At 38.7% G+C, this 23,591-nt stretch overlaps 1 protein-coding gene and 1 long non-coding RNA gene across 3 annotated transcripts in view; one reads left to right on the top strand and one right to left on the bottom strand.

Moving 5' to 3' along the window:
* Positions 1 to 23,591, bottom strand: part of bsf (bicoid stability factor) — a 62,777-nt gene that overhangs the window by 19,923 nt on the left and 19,263 nt on the right. For both annotated transcript variants that reach the window (XM_017615983.1, XM_017615982.1), the window contains exon 2: positions 6,956 to 7,478. In XM_017615983.1, the coding sequence (XP_017471472.1) occupies positions 6,956 to 7,478 (523 nt within the window). The remainder of the gene's footprint in view (positions 1 to 6,955; positions 7,479 to 23,591) is intronic.
* Positions 341 to 3,704, top strand: LOC108362838 (uncharacterized). The gene is made up of 3 exons (XR_001847521.1): positions 341 to 2,911; positions 2,973 to 3,095; positions 3,170 to 3,704. It is a non-coding gene; the product is annotated as an uncharacterized LOC108362838 (long non-coding RNA).

Consider the following 23,591-nt stretch of genomic DNA (forward strand, 5'->3'; position numbering starts at 1 on the left):
CCCCCGGACATAGACGAGACAGAGCTTCATCTGCCTCGGGAGACACGCACTACACTCGCACAACTTCGCTCCGGCTACTGCAGCAGGTTGAACTCCTACTTGAGTAGGTTGAATGAGGATGTGCCGAATGAGTGTCCGGCATGCGGAGAGACCCCACATGACTCGAAACATCTCTTCGCATGCCCGGAAAACCCGACGACCCTAACGGCCTTGTCCCTGTGGACAAACCCCACAGAAGCTGCACGCTTCCTAGGGTTGCCGTTAGTGGAACTTGACGACAACGACTGAGATACCAACCGATCTGGGCGGGGTTGTTGTAGCCGCTACAACAACAACAACAGCGACAGTAGGAAAAACAGCGATCAGAAAACGCAACAAAATCGTCAAAGGCATGCATTACCTGTGGTTGGCGAAATCACAATCAATGCAGATATAAGCAGAACAGGTGTAATGTATGCAGTAAAATCGGACACTTGGCATCAGTTTGCTGAGAAGAAAAAACTATTAATTACATATCAGAACCTGAATCTTCTAATGATGAGTTTAATAATGATTTTTGTAGTTACAGCATAAACCAAAACATGGGTGACGATTCAACTCAGCTCTACAGTGTTTCTATCACAATCAATGTAGTCTCTATGGAAGATTTTTGTGATTCAGGTTCATCATGCAGCCCAGTTTCCAAGCACTTTTTAAAGAAAATAAAGCAAAATGTGAGTCTTGACACTTGTAGTGATCCTTACATTGACTATAATGGCAACAGAATTCAGGTATTAGGAGAGTATAATGAAATAATTGAATGCAATGGCACAAAGAAGAAAATTAAACTCGTAGTTACTAATAACAACAATTCCCCATTATTTGGTACACATTTTTTGCGAGAATTTGGGTTTGAGCTCGTACAAATAAATTCAATTAGCGACTCCAATCAATCTTCCATAATTATCGAAGAAATTAAGAATGAATTCTACGAAGTTTTTAACAATGGTCTAGGCGCTTATAAGTTGGGAAAAATTTTTCTTCTTCTTTTCTTATAGATAATAACTACAAGTCAATTTTTTTCACGCCAAAGGAAAGCTAAAATTGAAAAAAGTTTGAGAGAATTAGTTAAAAATGATGTATTAAAGCCAATTGACCATACAGAATGGTGCACTCCTCTCGTTCCTATTATAAAACCGAATGGGGATCTTAGAATTTGTGGTGCCTACAAAGGTACAATAAATTAATACCTCTCCGATTTTAAGTACCCGCTGCCTCTGATTGACGAAATGTTTGCGTCACTTCAAGGCGGTAACCTGTTTTCAAAGCTAGACCTATCTAACGCCTACAAACAATTGATTCTCGATGAAAACTCACAGCAATTATGTACGTGGTCAACTCACATTGGCACATTCAAGAAGAAACGTTTGCCTTTTGGGGTAAAACCTGCTGCTGCCATATTTCAAAAGACGATGGAAAATTTATTAAGTTATATACCTTTTGTGGTCGTATAACTGTATCAGGCAGAGATATGCAACAGCACATAAACAACTTAAGAGCAGTGATTTGCAAATTAAAGACGGCAGGTCCCAAGCTGAACTTATCAAAATGTGAATTTTTCAAGTCTAGTAATGACAAGGACGGACATCTAGGTGTGGATACGACAATCGACCGTATTCAGAACTTCCTTTGGTTCCCGCGAATACGAAATTTTGTAAATGCCTACATCAAATCTTGCGTCGATTGTGCCTGCAACAAAATCCCGACCGGAAAGAAAGGAGTATATAGCTACGGCGACATGGAGCCGATCCCATTTGAAACGATCCATTTAGATCTCCTTGGTCTTTTTCCGAAAAGTTCACCTAGAAATGAGCACATAATGGTTTGGTTGGTTCTTTCACCAAATTTACTATAATTAGCGCTACCAAGAGTACTGCGACCAAACACGTGCTAGCAGTCCTTGACGAAGTAATCAGCTACATTGGAGTCCCTCAACGCTTTGTAACGGATCGTGGAACATCGTTCACATCCAAAGAGTTTACTAAATACTGTAAAGATTACGATATTAATCGTATCCAAAACACATTTCGCACACCACGAGCGAATGGTAACGCTGAACGAACTAACAGAACATTGTTAAGCATGCTCCGAACGACGACGCAATCAGAGAAGAATTGGGAAGACAAACTACGTAATTTCCAATGAGTTATCAACACAACGCGCAAGCAAATGATAGCTCGAACCCCATATGAGTTGGTGTATTCATTCAAGCCACGCGATATACTTAAAAACAAACTAACAACGATTCTACATGACTGTAACTCACAAGACGTTGATATCAATGATTTTAGACACGCGGCAGCAGATCGAGTTACACGACATGGTCTTGGCCGAGAACGAACCAGCCATCACGTTCGAATCACGAAAGTTGGAGCAACGTTACAAAGGCCCCTTCATTATAAGCAAAGTCCTTGATCGAGATCGATACGTCATAATTTATCTTCCAGATTCAGGCAAACAACGTCATTACACATCTATATACGCTTCAGATAAGCTTCGACCGTGGTGTAATCTACCAGCTCTCGACGAACAAATTAACGAGGGTGCCGAAAGCACCGATGAAGATGACAATTAATAGCGAGGACGGCTGTATAGTCAGGAGTGGCCGATTGTAAACATATGGCAACTCTAGACAAGCGGTTAACATTTTCCGAGCGTTCAACATTTTTGAGTCAGTCAACGTTTGTAAGACAACGAGTACAGTATACATATACAGTAATAAACCTTTTTTAGTACTCCTCGGGGGTAAAATCTGATCAGAGTTGATAACGAGAAGGAGCATGAATTTTGCTGATTCAGAGTTGTAAACAAAATTACTGTGGCATGAAAGGGGGCAACAACCGGACTTTGGCAGACTGGCACAGGCAATTTTGTAAACAAACAATTTTCTTATCATTTAAATAGATAATTGCCATTTATTTTCTAATATTCAGCTTGTAGCCAGAGGGAGTGGCATGTGTGGCTCATTAAAATCTACTCATCATGTTGGAGCAGCTCCGGGTAATGGACTATTGAATGTGCTAGCTCCAAGCAAATGCATGTCCTGAATTTATACGGTAGCAATTCATAGAAATAACTATTGTATGTGTGTATGATTTATATTTGTGACATTCTATACTTTGATGTTAAGTGTTTTTGAGGAGCTCAGGATAATGGTCGCTCAAACTTGGGAGTGCTTAATGAAATATCTGGGCGGATGCACTGGCAGGCATTGGAGTCTCTATAACTCTACAAACCTCGTTTTTTTTTTAATAAAAAGCTAAGTATATTCGGAAAGTTAGGATTTTACTTGATAAATTTACAAAATAAAACAAAATTCACGTTTTTCATAAAAATATAATCTTACAATGGATATTTTTTTAATTTTAAACCTACATTTTAGAAAACACCATTCAGTGCTATCATTACGATTTGAGTGTTCCAGTTTATGAATAACAAGCGTTAATTATGTACATACTTAACTATTGATCTCTTAATTAAGCATTGATATTATACTTAACCTACATTATGTTCATAAATAACACATAATTATACATACATATTTTAAAAACGATGCACACAACCCAAAAGCTCTCCTCCGAGACCAAGTGGTGAAAAACTGCAAAAAGGTTTATTGCTGTATATACCAGGGTTGTTGCGAATATTCGCATTCGCAACCGCGGAGCTTCCGCATTAATTTTAACATTCGCATTCGCTTTCGCATTCGCAATAATCAATGCGGAGCTTTTGCGAATGCGAATGTTGTGCAAGTGCACCGATAAAACGTATATATGGCAAACAAAATGAAAAATTGTGGCCAATATTCACCCTCATTGCAAGAGTCGTAACGAATGTAAGTCGAATCGTATCGAAAATTTCAGGTCATTGCCTAAAATTTCCACTCGACTAGTGTATTAAAACGGAAAAACTTGGCAGCACTGCGAAGTTTTCGACGATTTTCGTCGTTTACCTATTTCAGCACGACAGTAGCCAATGCCAATGTTGTCGGGTCGTACAATTTAGCCTAATTTACGTCTTGCGCAATGAGGCTGAGTTTTTGTCTGTGGTCGTGGGAGTATTTGTGTAACAAAACTGGTCAAATGACATATTTATCAACTTTGATAAAAATATCCTTAAGCATATTATTTCCTAAGCTATACAACCGAGCTATCAATGGGCAGTCGTACGTCAAAGAGAACATAGTCATTTTAGCAATAATTTCTTTGTTTTTCTGTTTTGCTATTTAAAGTTAAAGACTTACTCTTTCAATAGGGATTTCCAGCAGAAATGGTCAACGTCTGGATACAAAGAGAATCGATGCTCAAATAATTATATAGGTCTGACCTTAAATTAAGTAAGAATTACGTCGCTATCTGAGACACTCATCAACCGCGATTCTAATAATTCAAATGCTTACACATGCAAAATCGGGGTGCTTTTTTAAAAAAATAATCCGATTCGGCTGGCAGCGACGACTTTGAAAACAGAATTTTGTTCAAAATTTTCATTCCTGGAAAATAATAATTTATTTTCCATATCCATCCATTTAGCTGACAATAAGCACAAATTTTTCAAACCGGTCACAGAAGAAAGTATTAAAAAAAAATGAATTACAAAAACTAAAATTAAAAAACGCTGATGACGTTACAGGTTCTGAAACAGCCAAAGAAATGAGAATGAAGAGTTCTTTTTAAAAAGCTATAGAAAAACCTGGCACATCTGGTTTGGCATGTAACCGATGTTTAAACAACGATCTCACCATTATGCTAGATTCTTCAAGTGAAGATGAAAGTTGGGAGGATACATCCGATATTTTCAGCCCCGATGCAATTCTCATTACATTTTATTAAATATGAAATTCATTACTTTTTATTAAATATTTAAATTCAAGTACTATTTAAATAAAATAAACATTATTAAAAATTCCTAACTTTTCCATTTTTTATTTGCCTAAACAACTTAGTTTACTTACCTTATTGTTTCTTAAAAATACTTGACATTCGTATTCGCATCCGCATCAGCGGATGTTTGCTGTTAGACAATTCCACATTTGCAACATCCCTAGTATATACTGTGACAACAAGCAACGAGGCTAACGCGACGATTCGGCCACGCGACTTTTGCGAATAATAACACTGGTTTAGAGCAAAAATGTTCTATGGATGCCACTATCCAATTAACGTGTAGAATTCCTCGGTGATTCCGAAAATCGAGATCATTTTTTTTCTATGGATAACTTTTCGAGATATATGCAATTTACCGTTACTCAGCTTTAAAAAATAGTGGTTTCACTTAATCACGTAGGTATATCTTACGAACCAATTGAATAATCGTAATACAAGATACGGGAAATGAAAGCAAGTTAAAGTCTCCATAAACTGTATATATCACTTTTAATTAATTAATCATTTCTGACACCTCTTGTTTTCGATGCAAACACTCTACCTACTCGTACGTGGCGTATGAGTTACACTCTTTTCTGCTGATATTTCATACAAAAAATCCTTGCGCATTTTCATTTGACCAATCACTATTTTGTTATTTATATACCGATTTTCTTCATTGGTAGCTTAGTTTTTTCTAAATGAACAGGCTTTAACACCAGTGGAAATTATTTACGCACAAACTGTAATATTTTGGCTTTTTTTCCCTGTTAAAGTTTGAATTTTTTGCATTTTTCCATAAAAAAAAACAAAAAATCTGGAAAGATTAATTAAGTTCTCAGAAACTATCAGGGCTATCGAAAAGTAATCTATATACGGTTTATGGAGAATTTTATTATCTATCATTTGCCCTATCTCGTATTACGATTATTTAATTGGTTCGTAAGATATACCTGATTAATTGGAACCACTCTTTTTTTAAGCTGAATAACGGTAAATTGCAAATATCTCGAAAACGAATCCATACAAAAAAAATTAACTCGATTTTCGGAGTCAGCGAGTGATTTAACATACAAATTGGATAGTAGCGTCTGGAGAACAAAATCAAAATTAAAATTTGTGATCCAGTGTAATTACTTGAACTTCATTTACATTCCTTTTATCTAAACTTTATCATTAAATACTAATTGCAACTAAAGAGAAAGAGTGCGTATTTATCTATCCAGGTTTCCTGGCAGTATTGATTGCACATTATTCGCATATATTTTGCATACTTTTTCTTATTTTCTGCATATCATCGCCTGGGTAAGATTGTCGTATGTTAATTTCGGCAGGTTGTGGGAAATCGCGATTGAAGTTTGGAATGCAATTTCTCGAAAACGGGAAGATAGATTTTCTCCAAAGTCTCTGAAAATGTTACTAGTTCACAAAATTCTTAAATTACTTAATTTTTAATGTTGATTGCTAATTAGTTCTGAGTGTACGACGGTTCTCTTTAGTCAAATTTTGTCGTAAGCGCCATTTGTCCACAATTTGGCAGCCAGTTTGTATGAAATACGACAAAGTGTGATCAAAATGTCTACCAAATTAACTACACTTTTTACTCAATATCTCGGAAACTAAAGGAGATATCCAAAAATGGAGAACGCCATTTTTAAGATATCACTAACTAAATTTTTACTAAATTATCGAAAAAGTTGTAGTCAATATCTCGGAAACTAAAGGAGATATCTAAAAACTAATAACACCAATCGAAAGACCTTATTTCAAAATACATATATAACTACTAGAACTAAAAATCGTCAAAATGGCGCTTACGACAATCTTTTACCCAGGCGACGATATACAAATTTTATAGAACTCCAATGTCTAGTCATAATTAATAACATGGATAATAACTTTATATAATGTGAATTTCAGGTAAATATAATACTGCCTAATTACTTCACATTGTTTTTGCGCCATAGACTGATACTTATGACCATTTTGTTACCGACGGTTTTATTACATTCATTTCAATAAATGTAAACAACCATTTTTGTCATTAGACTTACCTGCGAATGGCCTAGAATAAGTGAATTGAAGACATTCTCATTTACAGGCAGATTCTTGGAGCGCATAAATTCTAATATACGCGTGGCCCCGTCGATGTCACCTTGCTGGCAATAACGTGCAATCAGTCGTTGGTATGTTACTCGATTTGGCTCAATGTTTTTTGATTCGATTTCTGCCAAAAAATCTGTTGGTGAGAACGAGTGCTCGTTTTCCAAGTAAACGCGCAGTAATGCATTGTAATGTGAGATGTCCATCGGAACATTCAAAGTAGTAAGAGTTTTCCAGATCTCTTGTACCAGCGCAGTACGTACTTCCGGCATTTCTTCCGGCACCAGGTTACCACAGCAACGTATTACGAGGAGTGATTGTGAACTAGTAGCAGAACGTTGGGAGCGTATCTCTTCCAGGACTTCATCAATATCGCGTCGAGAAATTCGACCGACACGACGTACATCTTGATCTAGGCGTCGCAGCTGTTTGTCCAAATTGAGATCTGACTTAGGTGATGCATTGGCAAAGCCACTGAAAAAGTACAAACATGTTTCACATTATTTTCAGGCTATGTTTTGATCAGGGAGGTGAACTGGATGAAAAATTTGGTCGGTTCGGTTCAGCGGTTCGGACCGTTTTTGCACTTTTGGATTTGTTCGACAAAGCGGATTTTTTGGTATTTGAACTGGGGTTTTGGATCGGTTCAACGGTTTGGAAATCAAAAAAATAATACGGAAGTTTAAGTATAAAATGTCAAGTGCAACAACGCGCAAAGCTAAATTTCAAGTGATATTGCCACAAGAAAAAAAAAGTAAATTTATCTATTGAAAATTGGTTGAAACGAACCTTTAAACCTTTATGAAAAGTTGTTCGGTTTTCGGTTCGGATCAAACATTTGTGGAAAAGTTCGGTTCGATTAATGGTTAAGTTAATTAATAGAAAAAAGTAGAGTCCGACCGATTCCAATTTTTTTTCAGGTACCGATCCCGATGCCGATTAATCGGCTTATGGGGAAAGAATCGGCCGATGCCGATTCCATAAAAAATTACAAATAAATGTATTAATTCATAAAATCAGTTCATTTCTAGGAGTTAAAAAAACAAAAGATAAGAAATAATTGAATTAATTAGCTTGTTAGCAACATTACATACACATGTACATATGTACATACATACATATGCATGTGTAAAATCATGTGAAATCGATTTTAAGCGGTCGTTATTCATATACCCACATACATACATACATATATTACTTTTCATATCAATTCAAGTGTATTACATGCGCCCCACGCTTTTCATTTTCAATTTCATAGATTGTTTATAATGACTTTTGCTAAAATTTCAAAATCAAAAGTTATCAAAACAAATTCTATGGGACTGAGAAGTATTATTTTCTACTTTTTAGTCCATTTATAAAAGCGTTGTATATTAAAAAGTTTTTTTNCCACGTTTTTCATTTTCAATTTCATAGATTGTTTATAATGACTTTTGCTAAAATTTCAAAATCAAAAGTTATCAAAACAAATTCTATGGGACTGAGAAGTATTATTTTCTACTTTTTAGTCCATTTATAAAAGCGTTGTATATTAAAAAGTTTTTTTTATATTATTTATTTTCTACTTTTTAGTCCTGTCTGAATAAAATTTTGCAATAGATATTAAAATAATTCAACGATATTTTTTTAAAAAAAAAGGTATCAAGCTCTTAAAAAATCACCCGTTACAAACGAGCACCAATTAATTTTATTTAAAGAAATTGCGTCTATTTCCGCTGTAGCAAACGTAGTACATAGGGCGACATCTAGATGTCATCTACCTCGCCCTATTCACTACAGATGTCGCCCTATGCACTATGCTTTTTTATAGGAACTTTTCAAAGCAAAGGTTTTATGGTGTCGGACACACAACATTGAAAGTTTCTGGATCCACAACATTGAAAGTTTCTGAACACACAACATTGCAAGTTGATAAAAGCGTTGTAATTAGTCAATTGCATGTATTTCAGAAACCTATATATATTAAGGAACCATCATAAAATTATGACTATTTTGGGATTTTTTACTTTTTGATATTTTCTTCCCCAACTTTGACTATCCCTGGTGAAAAAAAATGTACTAAGCTATAACAGTATAGTACATTACATAAAAAAATTGCTCATTTAATAAATATTTAAAAAATGGGCCACTCTTACTATTTCGAATAGAATAAAAAAAGTTATAGCCGCTTTTATGGGTAAAGGGCTGAGACACGCTAGAATGTATTTAATAGATTTAAATTAAAGTTGCTCTTGTTACCGACCAATGACATGCTAAATAGTACAAAGGTACATTATTACCTGCTCCTGACATTATTTTATGTTACTTACCGGGATTCGGACTAGAGTCAATAAGAAGGGCTATATCTATCAATATTTTTTGTGAAGGATGGGTGTTAACGCCACCTACATGTCAACTACAACATCCATCCGGCAGCACCAGATAATTTTATGTTACCGCTATGTCATTTTCGAACATTTATGGATTTACTTATTTACTTATATTTTACTTGTCCTATATTTGTCCTTTAATTGTTCAAAGTCATTCGCAGCGCAAAAGCCGACGAGAACATACCACATAAAACCCGCGCCTAACGACCCGACGCCATCAACCAACATGCCGCTACGTCGCACAGTGTAAGATTTGACCCATCTAGCTGCTTTTAATTCTGTAATTCGAAATCTATTGAAGATAGATTAATGAAATTTTGCCCAAGGTACGTTATAAGATAGGCTAAGCTTTTGACAAAAAATTGGTAATTTATAGTTACTATCATGCCACCCTATTATATAACTGCAAATTTTTAAAAATGCAAAAACTGAAATATTTAACTAACTACAAAGGCTAAAATGCCCAAAATTAATATTTAGAATTTCCCTATAACAAGAAATTATAAACTGACAGAAATGGACTTAAAATAAATATATATTTTTTTTAATTATGGGCGTGGAAAATATCGATAAAAAAGTCAAGTTGGGTCAACAAAATTCCGTTATAAGTTCAATATTTCTTACTCTATTTACAAAAATGGGATACCATTGGGAAGGTAATGAATCAGGCTTTCTCTATTCAAAACGAAAATATAAGAATTTGTCTCGGTCGAGATAAAATGCAAATGAATTACTCGAAGAAAATGAAATTCCCAGTAGGCCAGAAAAAAGAAAATTTCATCAAAACCTGCACTTTCCAGCAGCTAAAATTATGTTATTTAAAGTCTAAGAGGAGTGGCAAATAAACTGAGATACAAACTTTATCGAATAGTGGCGGATAACGAGTTTGCGGGTCTAATGAAATTAATAAATTGCTAAAAATAAATTTAAGTTAACATCGTTTTACTTTAACATGGAATACTCAGTCCTAGTTTACTAAAATCCCAAAAATGTATATTCATTAAAAAGAACATACCCAAGCAAATAAGACCAAAATGGTATTTTAGTAATTGTTGCATAAATCACATAACACCGACAAAATAAACATTGAGATTCAGTTTCAAATATAAAAGTTTAAATATTATTGTGCTCGGTAATTTTCCAAATCAAACCCCGTCCCGCCATACACTTTGATTAAAATTGTTTAGTTGTTATTGTTTCGTATTTATCAGGCATTTCTAAAAACATTCTTGACGTTGTTTTCAAATTTGGCGACACAAAATAATGGAATTAATCTTTTCTAGAATATGGAAATGATACACTGTGCGTCGGTCGATAGCGCAGCCGTCAAATTATACACTGCAGGATCAGTCGCTGCCGACGTCATCAACTAACATGCCGCTGCGTCAGTCGATCGCGCAGCCGCCGCCAACGTATACGCTGCAGGGTCAGTCACTGCCGCCTTCAGTCAGAATTCTGTCGACGTCATTAAATGCTCTGCCGTCGGAGCAGTCAACGCCAGCACCGAATGCACAACATCATCTGCCGTCGCAAGCTATGCCAACGGAGCCATCAGAGAATACGTCGCCTGCCTTAACACCTTACTACACCGAAATTTTTTGCGTCAAATTACATCCGTTGCCAGTTTTTTATGGCGACCCAGAAGACTGGCCGCTATTTCGGCCCGATAACGCCAGCTCAGCCTATCGCCGAGCCGCAAAGTAGAAATGAACATTTGCTGAACTGCACCGATAGTAAACACGGTACTTGCCTTTTCAAAATTTTACCAGTTATTTTGATGGGGCCCGGAGCCAGCATGAAAGTGTATGCACTGCTAGACGAAGGGTCACGGTTACGGTTACGCTGTTGGAGGAAGCTAACGCGATCGGAGTCAAGGGTCGGGCTGAGCCGCTAAGATTACAGTGGTACAACCAAAATCACACAGCAGAAGAATCGCGCGTATTCAATCTGGACGTCCGCGGAGCCCAGTCGAAAACATGGTACCAGCTGAAGAATATACGCACCGTCAAGGAGTTGGATTTGCCAGTGCAGACATTTCATCGCCACCAATATAGTCATTTTGAAGGCGTGCCAATATCGAGTTATGTTGCCGTAAAACCGTCGCTACTGATCGGTTTAGACAACAGTCATGTAAGTATGGCCGAAAGGACAATACATGCTGGTCCTCATGAGCCAATAGCAGCCGCTACCAAGTTAGGATGGGTAGCCTATGGTTCAGCACCGTCAGCCAGTGCAGTCCAATGTCTTCATGTTCGAAGGTCGCTTACAACGAAGCAGCTTCATCAACTGGTCGATGATTATTTCAGTATAGAAAGTTTAGGCGTGAAGATACCAGATAGACCGTTGGAATCCGATGACGACACCAGAGATAGGACAATCCTCGAAACTACGACGCGAAATATTGGCCAGCGTTACGAAGTGGCCCTATTGTGGCGCGAGGATGACGTCGCCTTACCTCACAGCTACGAGATGGCTAAGCGAAGATTGCTTAACGTAGAGGAAAATGGCAAACGACAGCCTATATGCTGAGATGTACAGATCAGCTATTGGAAAATACATCGCCAAAGGGTATGCCCAGTTACTATCAGAAGCCGAAGCAATGCAAGAGAGCCCTGCCACCTGGTACTTGCCGCACTTTGGAGTGGTTAACTCCCACAAGCCAAATAAGCTCCGCGTAGTTTTCGACGCAGCAGCCACAGTTTCCAACGTTTCACTAAACACATTCCTACTGAAAGGTCCCGAATGTGCACAACCGCTTATGAATATAATGCATAAGTTTCGCCAACGCCAAACTGCTGTGGCCGGAGATACTGAAGAAATGTTTTTGCAAATAAAGATTCGACAGGGTGACAGGAATTCCCAAAGATTTTTATGGAGGGATGGAGATCAAAATGAGCCCATTCAAGTTTACATGATGAATGATTTTCGGTGCAGCTGGTTCGCCATGCTGCGCAGAACACGTAAAGAACATCAACGCCGCCAACTTTCGGGAAACAATGCCCAGGGGAGTAAGAGTCGTCACCGAAAACACATATGTTGATGATCTTGTTGCTAGCTTCGATAGCCCAAACGAAGCCAAGGAGGTGGTTGACGAAGCAGTAGCAATAAACGCAGCCGCCGGGTTAAATCTACGGAACTTCATTTCCAACTGCAAGGAACTACAACAACGACTCAGCAGTGCAGTCCGATGTCATCAGCATGGAACGTCAGCCAAAAACAGACAAAATCTTGGGTATGTATTGGAATTCCACCAATGACACGCTGGAGTGTCATTTTAGGTTCCAGAAGATACCGAGATACAGATGGCAAGAGGTCACCTACAAAAAGAGAGCTACTAGGCTTGGCCATGACCATCTATGACCTGTTTGGCCTGCTAGCCAACGTCACCATTCCCATAAAGCTGCTACTACAAGAGACCTGGAGACAAGGCATCGACTGGGATGACTATTTACCGGAATCGCTCTCGTCGCAATGGGTAACATGGTGGCAAATGTTCCAAAAAGTTCGCAAGTTTTCCATACCTCGCTGCTACTCACCGTTATATCCCACCGCCGACGGTCTTCAGCTTCATGTCTTTGTCGACGCAAGCGAAACCGCCTATGCCGCTGTTGTATACCTCCGGATGTTGACCAGCAGCACCGTGCAAGTCGCCTTTGTAGCAGCTAAAGCGAGATGCGCTCCCTAAAAAGCAACAACAGTGCCGCGTTTGGAGCTGCAAGCCGCCATATTGGGTAACCGTCTTCGACTGTCAGTTGAAAGGTGCCTTGACCGAGGCATAGATAGCGTTACATTTTGGAGCGATTCGAGAACCGTTTTGTTATGGATCCGGTCAACTACGCGAGACTTTAAGCAGTTTGTCTCAACCCGTATATCGGAAATACTAGCCACATCCAGTCCTAGTCAATGGCGATGGGTGCCCTCAGCGCTCAACGTGGCGGATGAAGCTACCAAGGTCAAGTCGTCGCCAATGTGACGCACAGACTCTCTCTGGACGACAGGTCCCACATTTTTGCGATCCAAAGAAGAGAACTGGCCTGAAGAACCAGAGCAACTGCACTCAAACATCGTTGAAGAAGAATGTATAAAGAGGACATTAGTCGCACATAATCGTCAAAATGCCATCGATATCAACAAGTTCTCATATTATACACGGCTACTACGAGTGGTAGCATGGATCTTACGTTTTATATGCAAACTAAAGTCTGAATCACGCCAAGGAGGTGAGTTAGTGCCGAGTGAGATGGTAGCCGCGGAAAATTACATATGTCGTCAAGCACAAAACGAAGTCTATGGCAATGAGATCAACACACTACGTGCGAACAAGTGTCTTCCGACGTCGAGCCCACTATTTCAACTGACGCCAAAACTAGATCCGGATGGGATCTTGCGTATAAATGGCAGAATCGATGCCGCATACTGTCTGCCAGAGTGTACACGCCGTCCAATTATTATACCGCAGAGACATCGCCTTGCGTCTCTTGTCCTTCATCGAAAGAATCATCACCAAAACAACAGGTTAACGATCAATGAAATGCGTCAGCGCTTTTGGGTGCCACATGCACATGCCGTACTGAAAGCTGTAATAAAAGGATGTCCAGTGTGTGTACGTCAGTCGGCCAAGCCGACCACGTCTTTGATGGGTCAGTTACCACGCGATCGTCTAACGCCATACGTCCGCCCATTTTCCTATACCGGAATTGATTATTGCGGCCCGTTCTTCGTCAGCATTGGTCGACGTCGTGAGAAGCGTTGGATCGCCGTCTTCACCTGCCTAACCACAAGAGCGATTCATCTCGAAGTGTCAGTCGATCTTTCAACCGACGCATTCTTGCTTTGTTTGCGAAATTTCGTGAACCGCCGGGGAGTACCAGTTCGCATAAGAAGCGATAACGGGACCAACTTTGTTGGAGCACAACACGACTTGGCAAAAGACGAGAGAATTTTCGATTTTGAAGCTATTCAACGTGAGACGTCAAGGGACTNCTATTCAACATGAGACGTCAAGGGAATGGAAATTCAGTTGTCCAGCCAATCCAGCCGAAGGTGGGTGCTGGGAACGCCTGATTCAGTGTGTCAAGCGAATCCTTCATCGTGTATTAAAGGAAGAGGCCCCTCGACTGGAGACCTTTTGTAGCGTGATCATTGAAGCCGAAAATATTGTCAACAGTCGCCCGTTGACAGACATACCGTTGTCGGCACAGAGCCCGGAACCACTGACTCCAAACCACTTTCTTCTGGGAGGCCTCAATTCTACGCAGACTCCTGGCGATGTNCCGGAACCACTGACTCCAAACCACTTTCTTCTGGGAGGCCTCAATTCTGCGCAGACTCCTGGCGATGCCGCCGAGAAGGTGTGCCTCCGAAAGCAGAGGAGGATCGCGCAAAAACTTAAAAGAGCGCTTATGGAAGCGATGGATCAACGAGTACCTACCACAACTTCTGACGCGTTCAAAATGACATAAAGAAGCTACTCCTCTTCAACCAGGACAGCTAGTATTGGTTTGCGACCCGCACTTGCCACGAGGCCAGTGGCAGACCGGCCGCATCACCGAAGTCATTAAAGCGAAAGACGGTCAAGTGAGCGTTCTCACGACAGTCGGGTCTACGTAACCGGAACGACTCAGATTTATATCTGGCCAAGGACTGTCACTCCAGCAACACTCCCCAAAATCTCTGGGGAATTTGTATGCTGTTACAACAACAACAACAACAACAACGGTCAAGTGAGAAGCGCCACGGTACAAACCAGTGGTGGAACTATTCGTCGTCCAGCCTCGAAGCTAGCCGCTCTGGAGTTTGCGAATCCCCACTAGGATTCGCCGGGGGGTGGGATGTTACCGCCACCTACATGTCAACTACAACATCCATCCGGCAGCACCAGATAATTTTATGTTACCGCTATGTCATTTTCGAACATTTATTTATTTACTTATTTACTTATATTTTACTTGTCCTATATTTGTCCTTTAATTGTTCAAAGTCATTCGCAGCGCAAAAGCCGACGAGAACATACCACATAAAACCCGCGCCTAACGCGGTTTTCTGTAATTCGCGCCAATCGCGGTTGATGTAATAGTTTGTAGACCAAAACCAAAATTTTACTTAAATAAAACAACATCTTAATTGCGAATCTGGTNTTTATTCATTTATTGATAAAATATGCTCAAATTGGCGACCTTCTACTCTAATACAAGCTCGGCACCTTTTAAGAAAAGACGCTTTTAGAGATCTTTAACTCAATTAGGCTATCTCAGCATCTCAGCTCCATTTATTTGTTCCCGCAAATGCTCTTCGTTTTGAATTGGTTTTGAATAAATTTTGTCCTTAAGACAGCCGCAGTAGAAAAAATCGAATGGATTCANTCTTCGTTTTGAATTGTTTTTGAATAAATTTTGTCCTTAAGACAGCCCCAGTAGAAAAAATCTAATGGATTCAGGTCTGGCGATCTAGCGGGCCACGTGATTGGCCCGTATCGTCCAATCCATCGGCGAGGATAAGTTTCGTCTAAATGAGCTTTTACTTCACGCCCGTAGTGAGCAGGACGTCCGTCTTTTTGCTGCCATGGTCTTCGACGCAGGTTTAGGGGTACATCTTCTAAAAGAGTTGGAAGCCTTTCCTGAAGGAACTTTAAATAAATGTGGGAGTTGAGCGTTGGCGGCAGTTCCACAGGTCCCAATATCTGACAATTAAAAATACCGCACCATAAATTTATTTTGTACTGGTACTGCGAACGATCTTATCTCATTTCGTGAGGATTGCCTATCTGCTAACTGTGAAGGTTATGTAAATTAAAATAACCATCACGTTTGTATGATGATTCATCGCTCCAAATTATTTTATTAAAAAAGTTGGGGTCTGAATCATGCATTCGCAACATTTCACTGCAAAATCTAACCCTCGACAGGTAATCTCTCTCTTGTAGAGCCTGAACACGTTGAATGTGGTAGGGATGGTATTTTAAAGCTTTGTGAACTGTAGGTTTTGGTATTCCAGTCCGTCTTTCTATCATTCTCCCTGAAGTCGATGGACCTAGTTCCACTTCCTCTAACACAACTTTAACATCACGCCTTCCAGGTATGCGACCTTAAAAAAGTTAAAAATGATAGTTAAAAAAAGAATGTCTTCAAACAAGAAAGGTGTAAAAATCACTTACCTTCATATATTTCTCTATGGGTCCGGGCGAATACTTCACGGCCCGGATGCCGACGATTGGGTTATCGCTCTACATAAAGTCTTTGAGCAGCTCTAGCATTACAGCAAGCTTCACCGTAAATTAGGTGAATATCCGCATATTCATGCGACGTATATTGCATGTTCTCTGTCATAGTATTAATAACACAATGTTCGAAGGGTCCAATTCCACAAAATCCACTTTCATTATTTCCGGTAAGTAACACAAAATAATGTCAGGAGCAGGTAATAATGTACCTTTGTACTATTTAGTAGAGTCCGACCGATTCCAATTTTTTTTCAAGTACCGATGCCGATTAATCGGCTTATGGGGAAAGAATCGGCCGATGCCGATGCCGATTCCATAAAAAAATACAAATTAATTAATTCATAAAATCAGTTCATTTCACGTAGTTAAAAAAAAAAAAAGATAAGAAATAATTGAGTTAATTAGCTTGTTATGCAACATTACATACACATGTATGTACATATATACATATTTTTTCATTTCATTTATTAATAAAATCATTAGCCCAATAAGATCAAAAGAATGATCTTTTATAGCGCAACGAAAAAATTCATAACAGTACATACATATAACTAAAACAGCAAAATTTACTTAAGACTAAATAAAGGTAACATAATATAATTAACAGAGTAGTATTTTAAGTGAGTTCTACAATTCCAGTACATATACTTAAAATAAGACTTAATTAAACAAGTACATAGAGAGCACATCACAGGGACTGAAGTGAAGCTAACGGAAATATGCATACAGAACATTTTTAGAGTTGCTTTTGTTTAAACTACTGCGAATATGGGATGGAATAGAGTTCCAGATGCGGATAGCATTGACAAAGAATAGCCGTGCAGAGCTGAGATAATTGTAGGTAGGAACAGTCAAGTCCTTTACTCAAGTGGATTTGGGGAACGTTAATTTTTCATATAGATATTTGGGTGCCTTATCTGTCATGAGACGAAAAAGGAATACACAATTTCTAGCTTTAGGATATTCAGAAATATCGCAGCCAAGTAGGCGCGTTCTCCAAGCGGAAATATGTTCATATTTTTCTAGCCCAAACACATAGCGCGTGATCTGGTTAAATACTACATCTATTTTGTGAGCTGATTGGGAATCTAACCTGCTGCAGACTACCTCAGAATAACAGATAATTGGCATTATAAGTTGGATTGCGAGTTTACGTCTGATTTCTATCGGTGTAAATGGAGCAGACATTCGTAAATTCCTTAAAGTATTATAGACTTTGCCTACAGTTGAATTCACATGGTCAATGCAGGTAAGGCCTGTGTTGATAATAAACCCAAGGTTAGTTACTTTTGACACAAATTTAATTGGTTTGCCACCAATGTGTAACGATGGAATAGTTGCTAGGTTAAGACGTTTCTTACAAATAGGTAAAACAAAACACTTGTCACAATTAAGACGAAGACCATTTAACTGTGCCCAGGACCTTATAGACATCAGTTCTCTGTTGAAGCTTGCGCACAAATTAGCCGAGTCCTCCAGAGGACCTGACATATAGAGCTGGACATCGTCCGCTTAGGCATGCATGTTGGCGTGCATAGAAGTCCGAAATATATCATTAACGAACAAACTAAATATGTATGTGTAAAAATATATGTACATATATTACATTTATGTACATTACATAAAACACTTTTTTTATGCTGCTAAGCAAAAAATATTTAGGAACATAAAATTTCATTTCGTTTTGTACTAAAATACACTCTGTTGCACTCAATGCATAAGAACTTATATGCTAGGTATGTATGTACATACATATAGTGGTCCAAAAAATAAAAGAATCGCGATATTTTGACCGATTTTGTCTTTTTTATTTAATGTTTATTATTTTTTTTATAAAAGTCTAGCTGGTATACAACAAACACCATATAAATCCAGATTTCAAACTTTGTACAAAAATTAGAAAAATTCTGCTTATTTTCACCAAAATTTCAAACTTTTTAATCAGAATTTTGGTATGCAGTTTTGTAGACCATTTCATTCTAGTATAATGAAGTGCAAGTTTCAAGCTGCTATAAAATCCCGTTAATTTTTGGCAATTTTTTTTGCTGGCAGTGTTCTCCATATAAAAGAAAATTGTCGCACATACTTTTGTATGGAAAAAACGTGAAACACGTTCAATAAAAAAAAAATCATTTTTGTGAGCTGTCTGCAAATGTTTTTTAATGTTGGCTGTCGCTTCACCTGAACATTTGTAAAGAAGTTCCCAAGAATCGGCAAAGAATCGGCGAAATAAGGCCGATGCCGATGCTCAATTTTGTGCCGATACTAGCCGATGCCGATTAATCGGTCGGACTCTACTATTTAGCATGTCATTGGTCGGTAACAAGACCAACTTAAATTTAAATCTATTAAATAAATTCTAGCGTGTCTCAGTCCTTTACCCACAAAAGCGGCTATATTTTTTTTTTTATTCGAAATAGTAAGAACGGCACCTTTCTGAAATCTTTATTAAATGAGCAATTTTTTTATGTAATGTAAAGTTATAGCTCAGTACATTTTTTTTTCACCAGACAAAGTCAAAGTTGGGGAAGAAAATATCAGAAAGTTAAAAATCGCAATATAGTCCTAATTTTATAATGGTTCCTTAATATATTTTAAATGCATTACATTTGAATACATTGAAAATACATGAAAAGGCACGATTTTTCTTTAATTCAAAAAAATTTAAATATTTCAAAAACGGTGATACTTTTACCTGAAAATTTTTTGTTTATCAGAGAGCTCACCACCCCACATGCCTTCTCCTCAAGTTTGGCAGATTACTTCTGGGACACCCTGTATATATATAACCGGCATGTTCTGCAAACCGTACGATTTCAAATCAGTGCGATTTGCAAAGTATCGTGGTATTTTTGTAATCAAAGTATTAAATGTTTCAAATGAAAACTGCTAGAAACACATCATTTACGTTATATCCATCGATTTAGCGCCAAATTTTGGAACACCTAAAGAATACTGACCTTTGAGCTAGAGAAAAAAGTGGGTGTGGCCCGCCTCCTTTTCCGGAGTTTAATGGCATATTTTTTTGTTTGGTACAAAATGACAGGGGCGGCGATGATATTTGCAACAGATGAGCAGAGTAATAATAGACACCAGCGGAGTACAATAATAATATGTGTTGCTTTATTAATTGCTGATAGAGAACTAACTAGATTAACAACAGTGTGGTAATTCATTTGTTTTAGTACTGTATACTTCATTTAGTACAAAATCAGAGTTGCTTCAATTCTCCCTCTTTTTGTAATAAATCGAATAATTAAAAAGTTTAATAAAAGAAGTTAGATATATAAAAAAGTTAAGGAGTTATGATTTTGAGATTGGAAAAACATTTAATTTTGATCGCAAAAATTCAAATCGTGCTCTAGGCAATGGCTTAGTAAAGATATCAGCTAATTGATTTTCAGTTGGTATTCCCTTTACAATAAAAGCTTTTTCATTATATTTTTCCCTGACACAATGATATTTTACTTCAATGTGTTTGGTTCTTTTATGCAGGACTGGATTTTTGATCAGCTTTACAGCGCTTTCGTTGTCCACATAAAGTACTGGTTGCTCTGACCTCAACTGTTCGTCTAGCTGTGATAGCAGTCGCTTTAGCCATACTAGTTCTCTTGATGCTTGTGATGCCGCAATGTATTCAGACTCAGCCGTTGAGTGGGAGACAGTTGATTGCCGTTCTGAGCACCAGCTAACTATACCCGCACCAATCGTAAGACAGTAGCCCGTAGTAGATTTTCGTGTTTCGGCACAGCCAGCATAATCAGCATCACTGTCTGCAGCAAGTAACATTTCTCCCTCTAAAACCTGTTGATGATCGACTGGCGTTGACACCGAATTTGCATCGTCAAAGCCGAAGGTGTTTAGCAATTTTTTAACATAACTTTCTTGCGATAAGAATATTGAGCCATCATTCATCCGATTTATTTCGAAGCCAAGAAAGTAATTTGCCTCAGACCTCTTAATCTCAAAATGTTTCTGCAAGTACTTTACAACTGGTTCAATGAATTCGTTGCTTGCTGATAAAAGCAGCACATCATCCACAAATAGAGCTAAGAATGTGGTCTCACATGGATCTGCTTCGGTTTCCTTGAATTGGAACTCTGAGATGAAATTTGTAAACTTTGCATTCCAACATCGAGGAGCTTGTTTGAGTCCATACAGACTTTTAATCAGCTTACACACTCGACTCGATCCATCATTGAAACCAGTTGGCTGCTTCATGTACACCTCCTCGCTTAAATCACCGTACAAAAATGCAGTTTTAACATCAAATTGTTTGATAACCATATTTCGTTCGGCTGCTGTCACCAGCAATGATCTAATCGAAGAAAATTTGACTACTGGACTGAATGTCTCCGTGTAGTCGACACCGTAGCTTTGTAAGAAACCTCTCGCAACAAGTCTGGCCTTGAAACGATCAATTGTGTTGTCAGGATTTCGCTTGATTCGATATAACCAACGATTATCAATAACTTTTTGACCTTTTGGTGCATTGACTAACACCCATGTCCCATTTTCGATAAGTGAGTCATACTCTGCGCGCATTGCTTTTTGCTATTCTCTGAATTTGTAGCTTGTGCATAGGTATTCGGTTCTTCGCTCGTCGTTAAAAATGCACAGCTGTAAACAATATTTGCTTGTGGTTCATTGCGTAAACGCTTTTCAATAATATTCGATTGAGTTAAGTCGCAAAAGTTTCGTACTTGTTCTGCTGTATCATTTTCGGTTTCGTACCATGTGCTATCTTCACTTTCACTTTGGCCATTATTGATATTTACTGCTTCTTCAATTGCCACTGATGTTGTGTCAAGTGATACACCTTTCCTTTGTTCCAGATTCTCATTGTCATCTAAACTCAATCATACTGCCACTTCAGTTTGATTTATTTCTGCAACTGTGCCTCGCAAGTTCACGTTGTAACCACTGTCATTTGAAAACACCACATCGCGAACAGTAGATACTGTTCTATTGGTTCTATTGTAGACACGATATCCCGATGTGGTATCCCCGTAGCGAACAAACAAGCACTCTTCTGATTTTTTGTCTAGTTTCAGTCGTTTTTGTTTGGGAATATGCATATATACCACTGTACCAAAAATTTTGAAGTGATGAAAGCTTAATTGTTCATTAAACCATAGCTGACATGGTGACTTTTCTTTTACTGAGCTCGTTCCAGTGCGATTAAGCACTTACACGCTGGTGTTTACACCTTCAGCCCACAGGCTTAAATCTAATTTGTGTGCATGTAAGGTTGGTGTTATGCAGAAATTTTGTTTGGCAAACTGCGTGCAATTGTTGTTGTAGCAAACTCGGAGAGAGCGAGTTTGGCGACTCTCACAGCAAACTAATTTTGTTTGGTCAAACTGCAGCAAAATCGGTGTTGTCATATACAAAAATTTTAAATTGTGCGCGTTATGTACATCTGAAATTCTCATTTCGTGTTGGCAATAGCCATGAAAACCATAATGAACGTGCAACCCTGTGCCAAACTCGACATAACCACCTCCGAGCAAACTAAGCAGCCGCCATTTAATTTGGCAAACAAAAGTTTGTCTGCATAACACCGACCTAACATCGTTCGCGTTGCTTCCACAATTGTTCTGTTTTCTCGCTCGATGGCACCATTTTGTTCTGGTGTATATGCAGCAGTAAGCTCGTGTTTAATGGCTTTACTTTCAAAAAATATTTTTAGGTCATTGTTTACAAATTCTGTTCCGTTATCTGACCGAATGTTTTTAATTTTGTGTTCCGTTTGATTATAAACAGTTTCGACAAACAATTTGACTTTAAATGACACTTCAGATTTGGCTTTGAGGAAGTAAACGAATCGCATATGGGAATAATCGTCTTTAATTAGGAGAAAATAGCGCGCACCACCGATCGAGTTTACCTGCATTGGGCCGTTCCCACGACAGTCGGGTCTACGTAACCGGAACGACCCAGATTTATATCTGGCCAAGGACTGTCACTCCAGCAACACTCCCCAAAATCTCTTTGGGGAATTTGAATGCTGTTACAACAACAACAACCTGCATTGGGCCACACACATCCATGTGCATCAGTTCACAACATTTTGTTGTTATTTTATTATGGCCTTTGAATGTTAATCGATGTGCTTTGCCAACGATACATGCTTTGCATTGGAAATTTTGTTCATCTATAAAAACAATGCCATTTTTCTTTAAAAATGTACGAACATGTGCTACATTTTGATGTGCCAAACGCTCGTGCCACAACCGAATGTGTTCTCCCTTCACCGCAAGTTTTGCATTCGCTGATATTAGTTTTGTTGAGACTTTTGCTTTCATTAACATTTTGTATAATGACGTTTCTCGCAGCCCAATAGCGACAATACGACTTCCATCCCTAAACACACACTTTTTTGAGTCTGAAGTTACAACGAAACCTTTGTCAGTGCAGCGGCCTTGCGAAAACAAGTTTGTGCTCAATTTTGGCACATACAGAACATTTACTAAGCATTTTTCAATCCATTTATGCCCATTGTAGACTTCAACGTCAATATCTCCAACGCCAAAAGCATGCACAAATTCGCCGTTGCCGATTTTAACTGGATGATGAACTTTTAGCTCCTTGAACGTACGAAACAACTCACGACGATTTGCCATATGTTCCGTGGCACCCGAGTCCATGTACCATGCTTCGCCTTTAGCTACGGCAAATAATGCATCGCAACATAGCGCTTCTGACTTCGGTTGTTGACTACGCATTCTCCTACTCAGGGCTGGCATCGAGTCAAACCCTGGGCCAGAAATATACACCTGCTGTGTATGCCGAAGACGATTACACCACAACTCCACCTCAGTCAAGTGTAATGCCTGCGAGGGGTGGAGTCACCTCAGGGTCTGCTCGGGACTACGGACACACAGACAGTGGACCACGTCGTACGTGGCCCCCTGTTGCTCAAACAGAGCAGCCTCCACGGCAAACCATAGTCCGCCCGTGCAGCCCCACACACTCACACAGCAACCACACACAGTC

The sequence above is a fragment of the Rhagoletis zephyria genome, unplaced genomic scaffold, assembly GCF_001687245.7.
Source record: "Rhagoletis zephyria isolate East Lansing unplaced genomic scaffold, Rhagoletis_zephyria_1.1 Rzeph_scaffold_01115, whole genome shotgun sequence".
Taxonomy (NCBI): Eukaryota; Metazoa; Arthropoda; class Insecta; order Diptera; family Tephritidae; genus Rhagoletis; species Rhagoletis zephyria.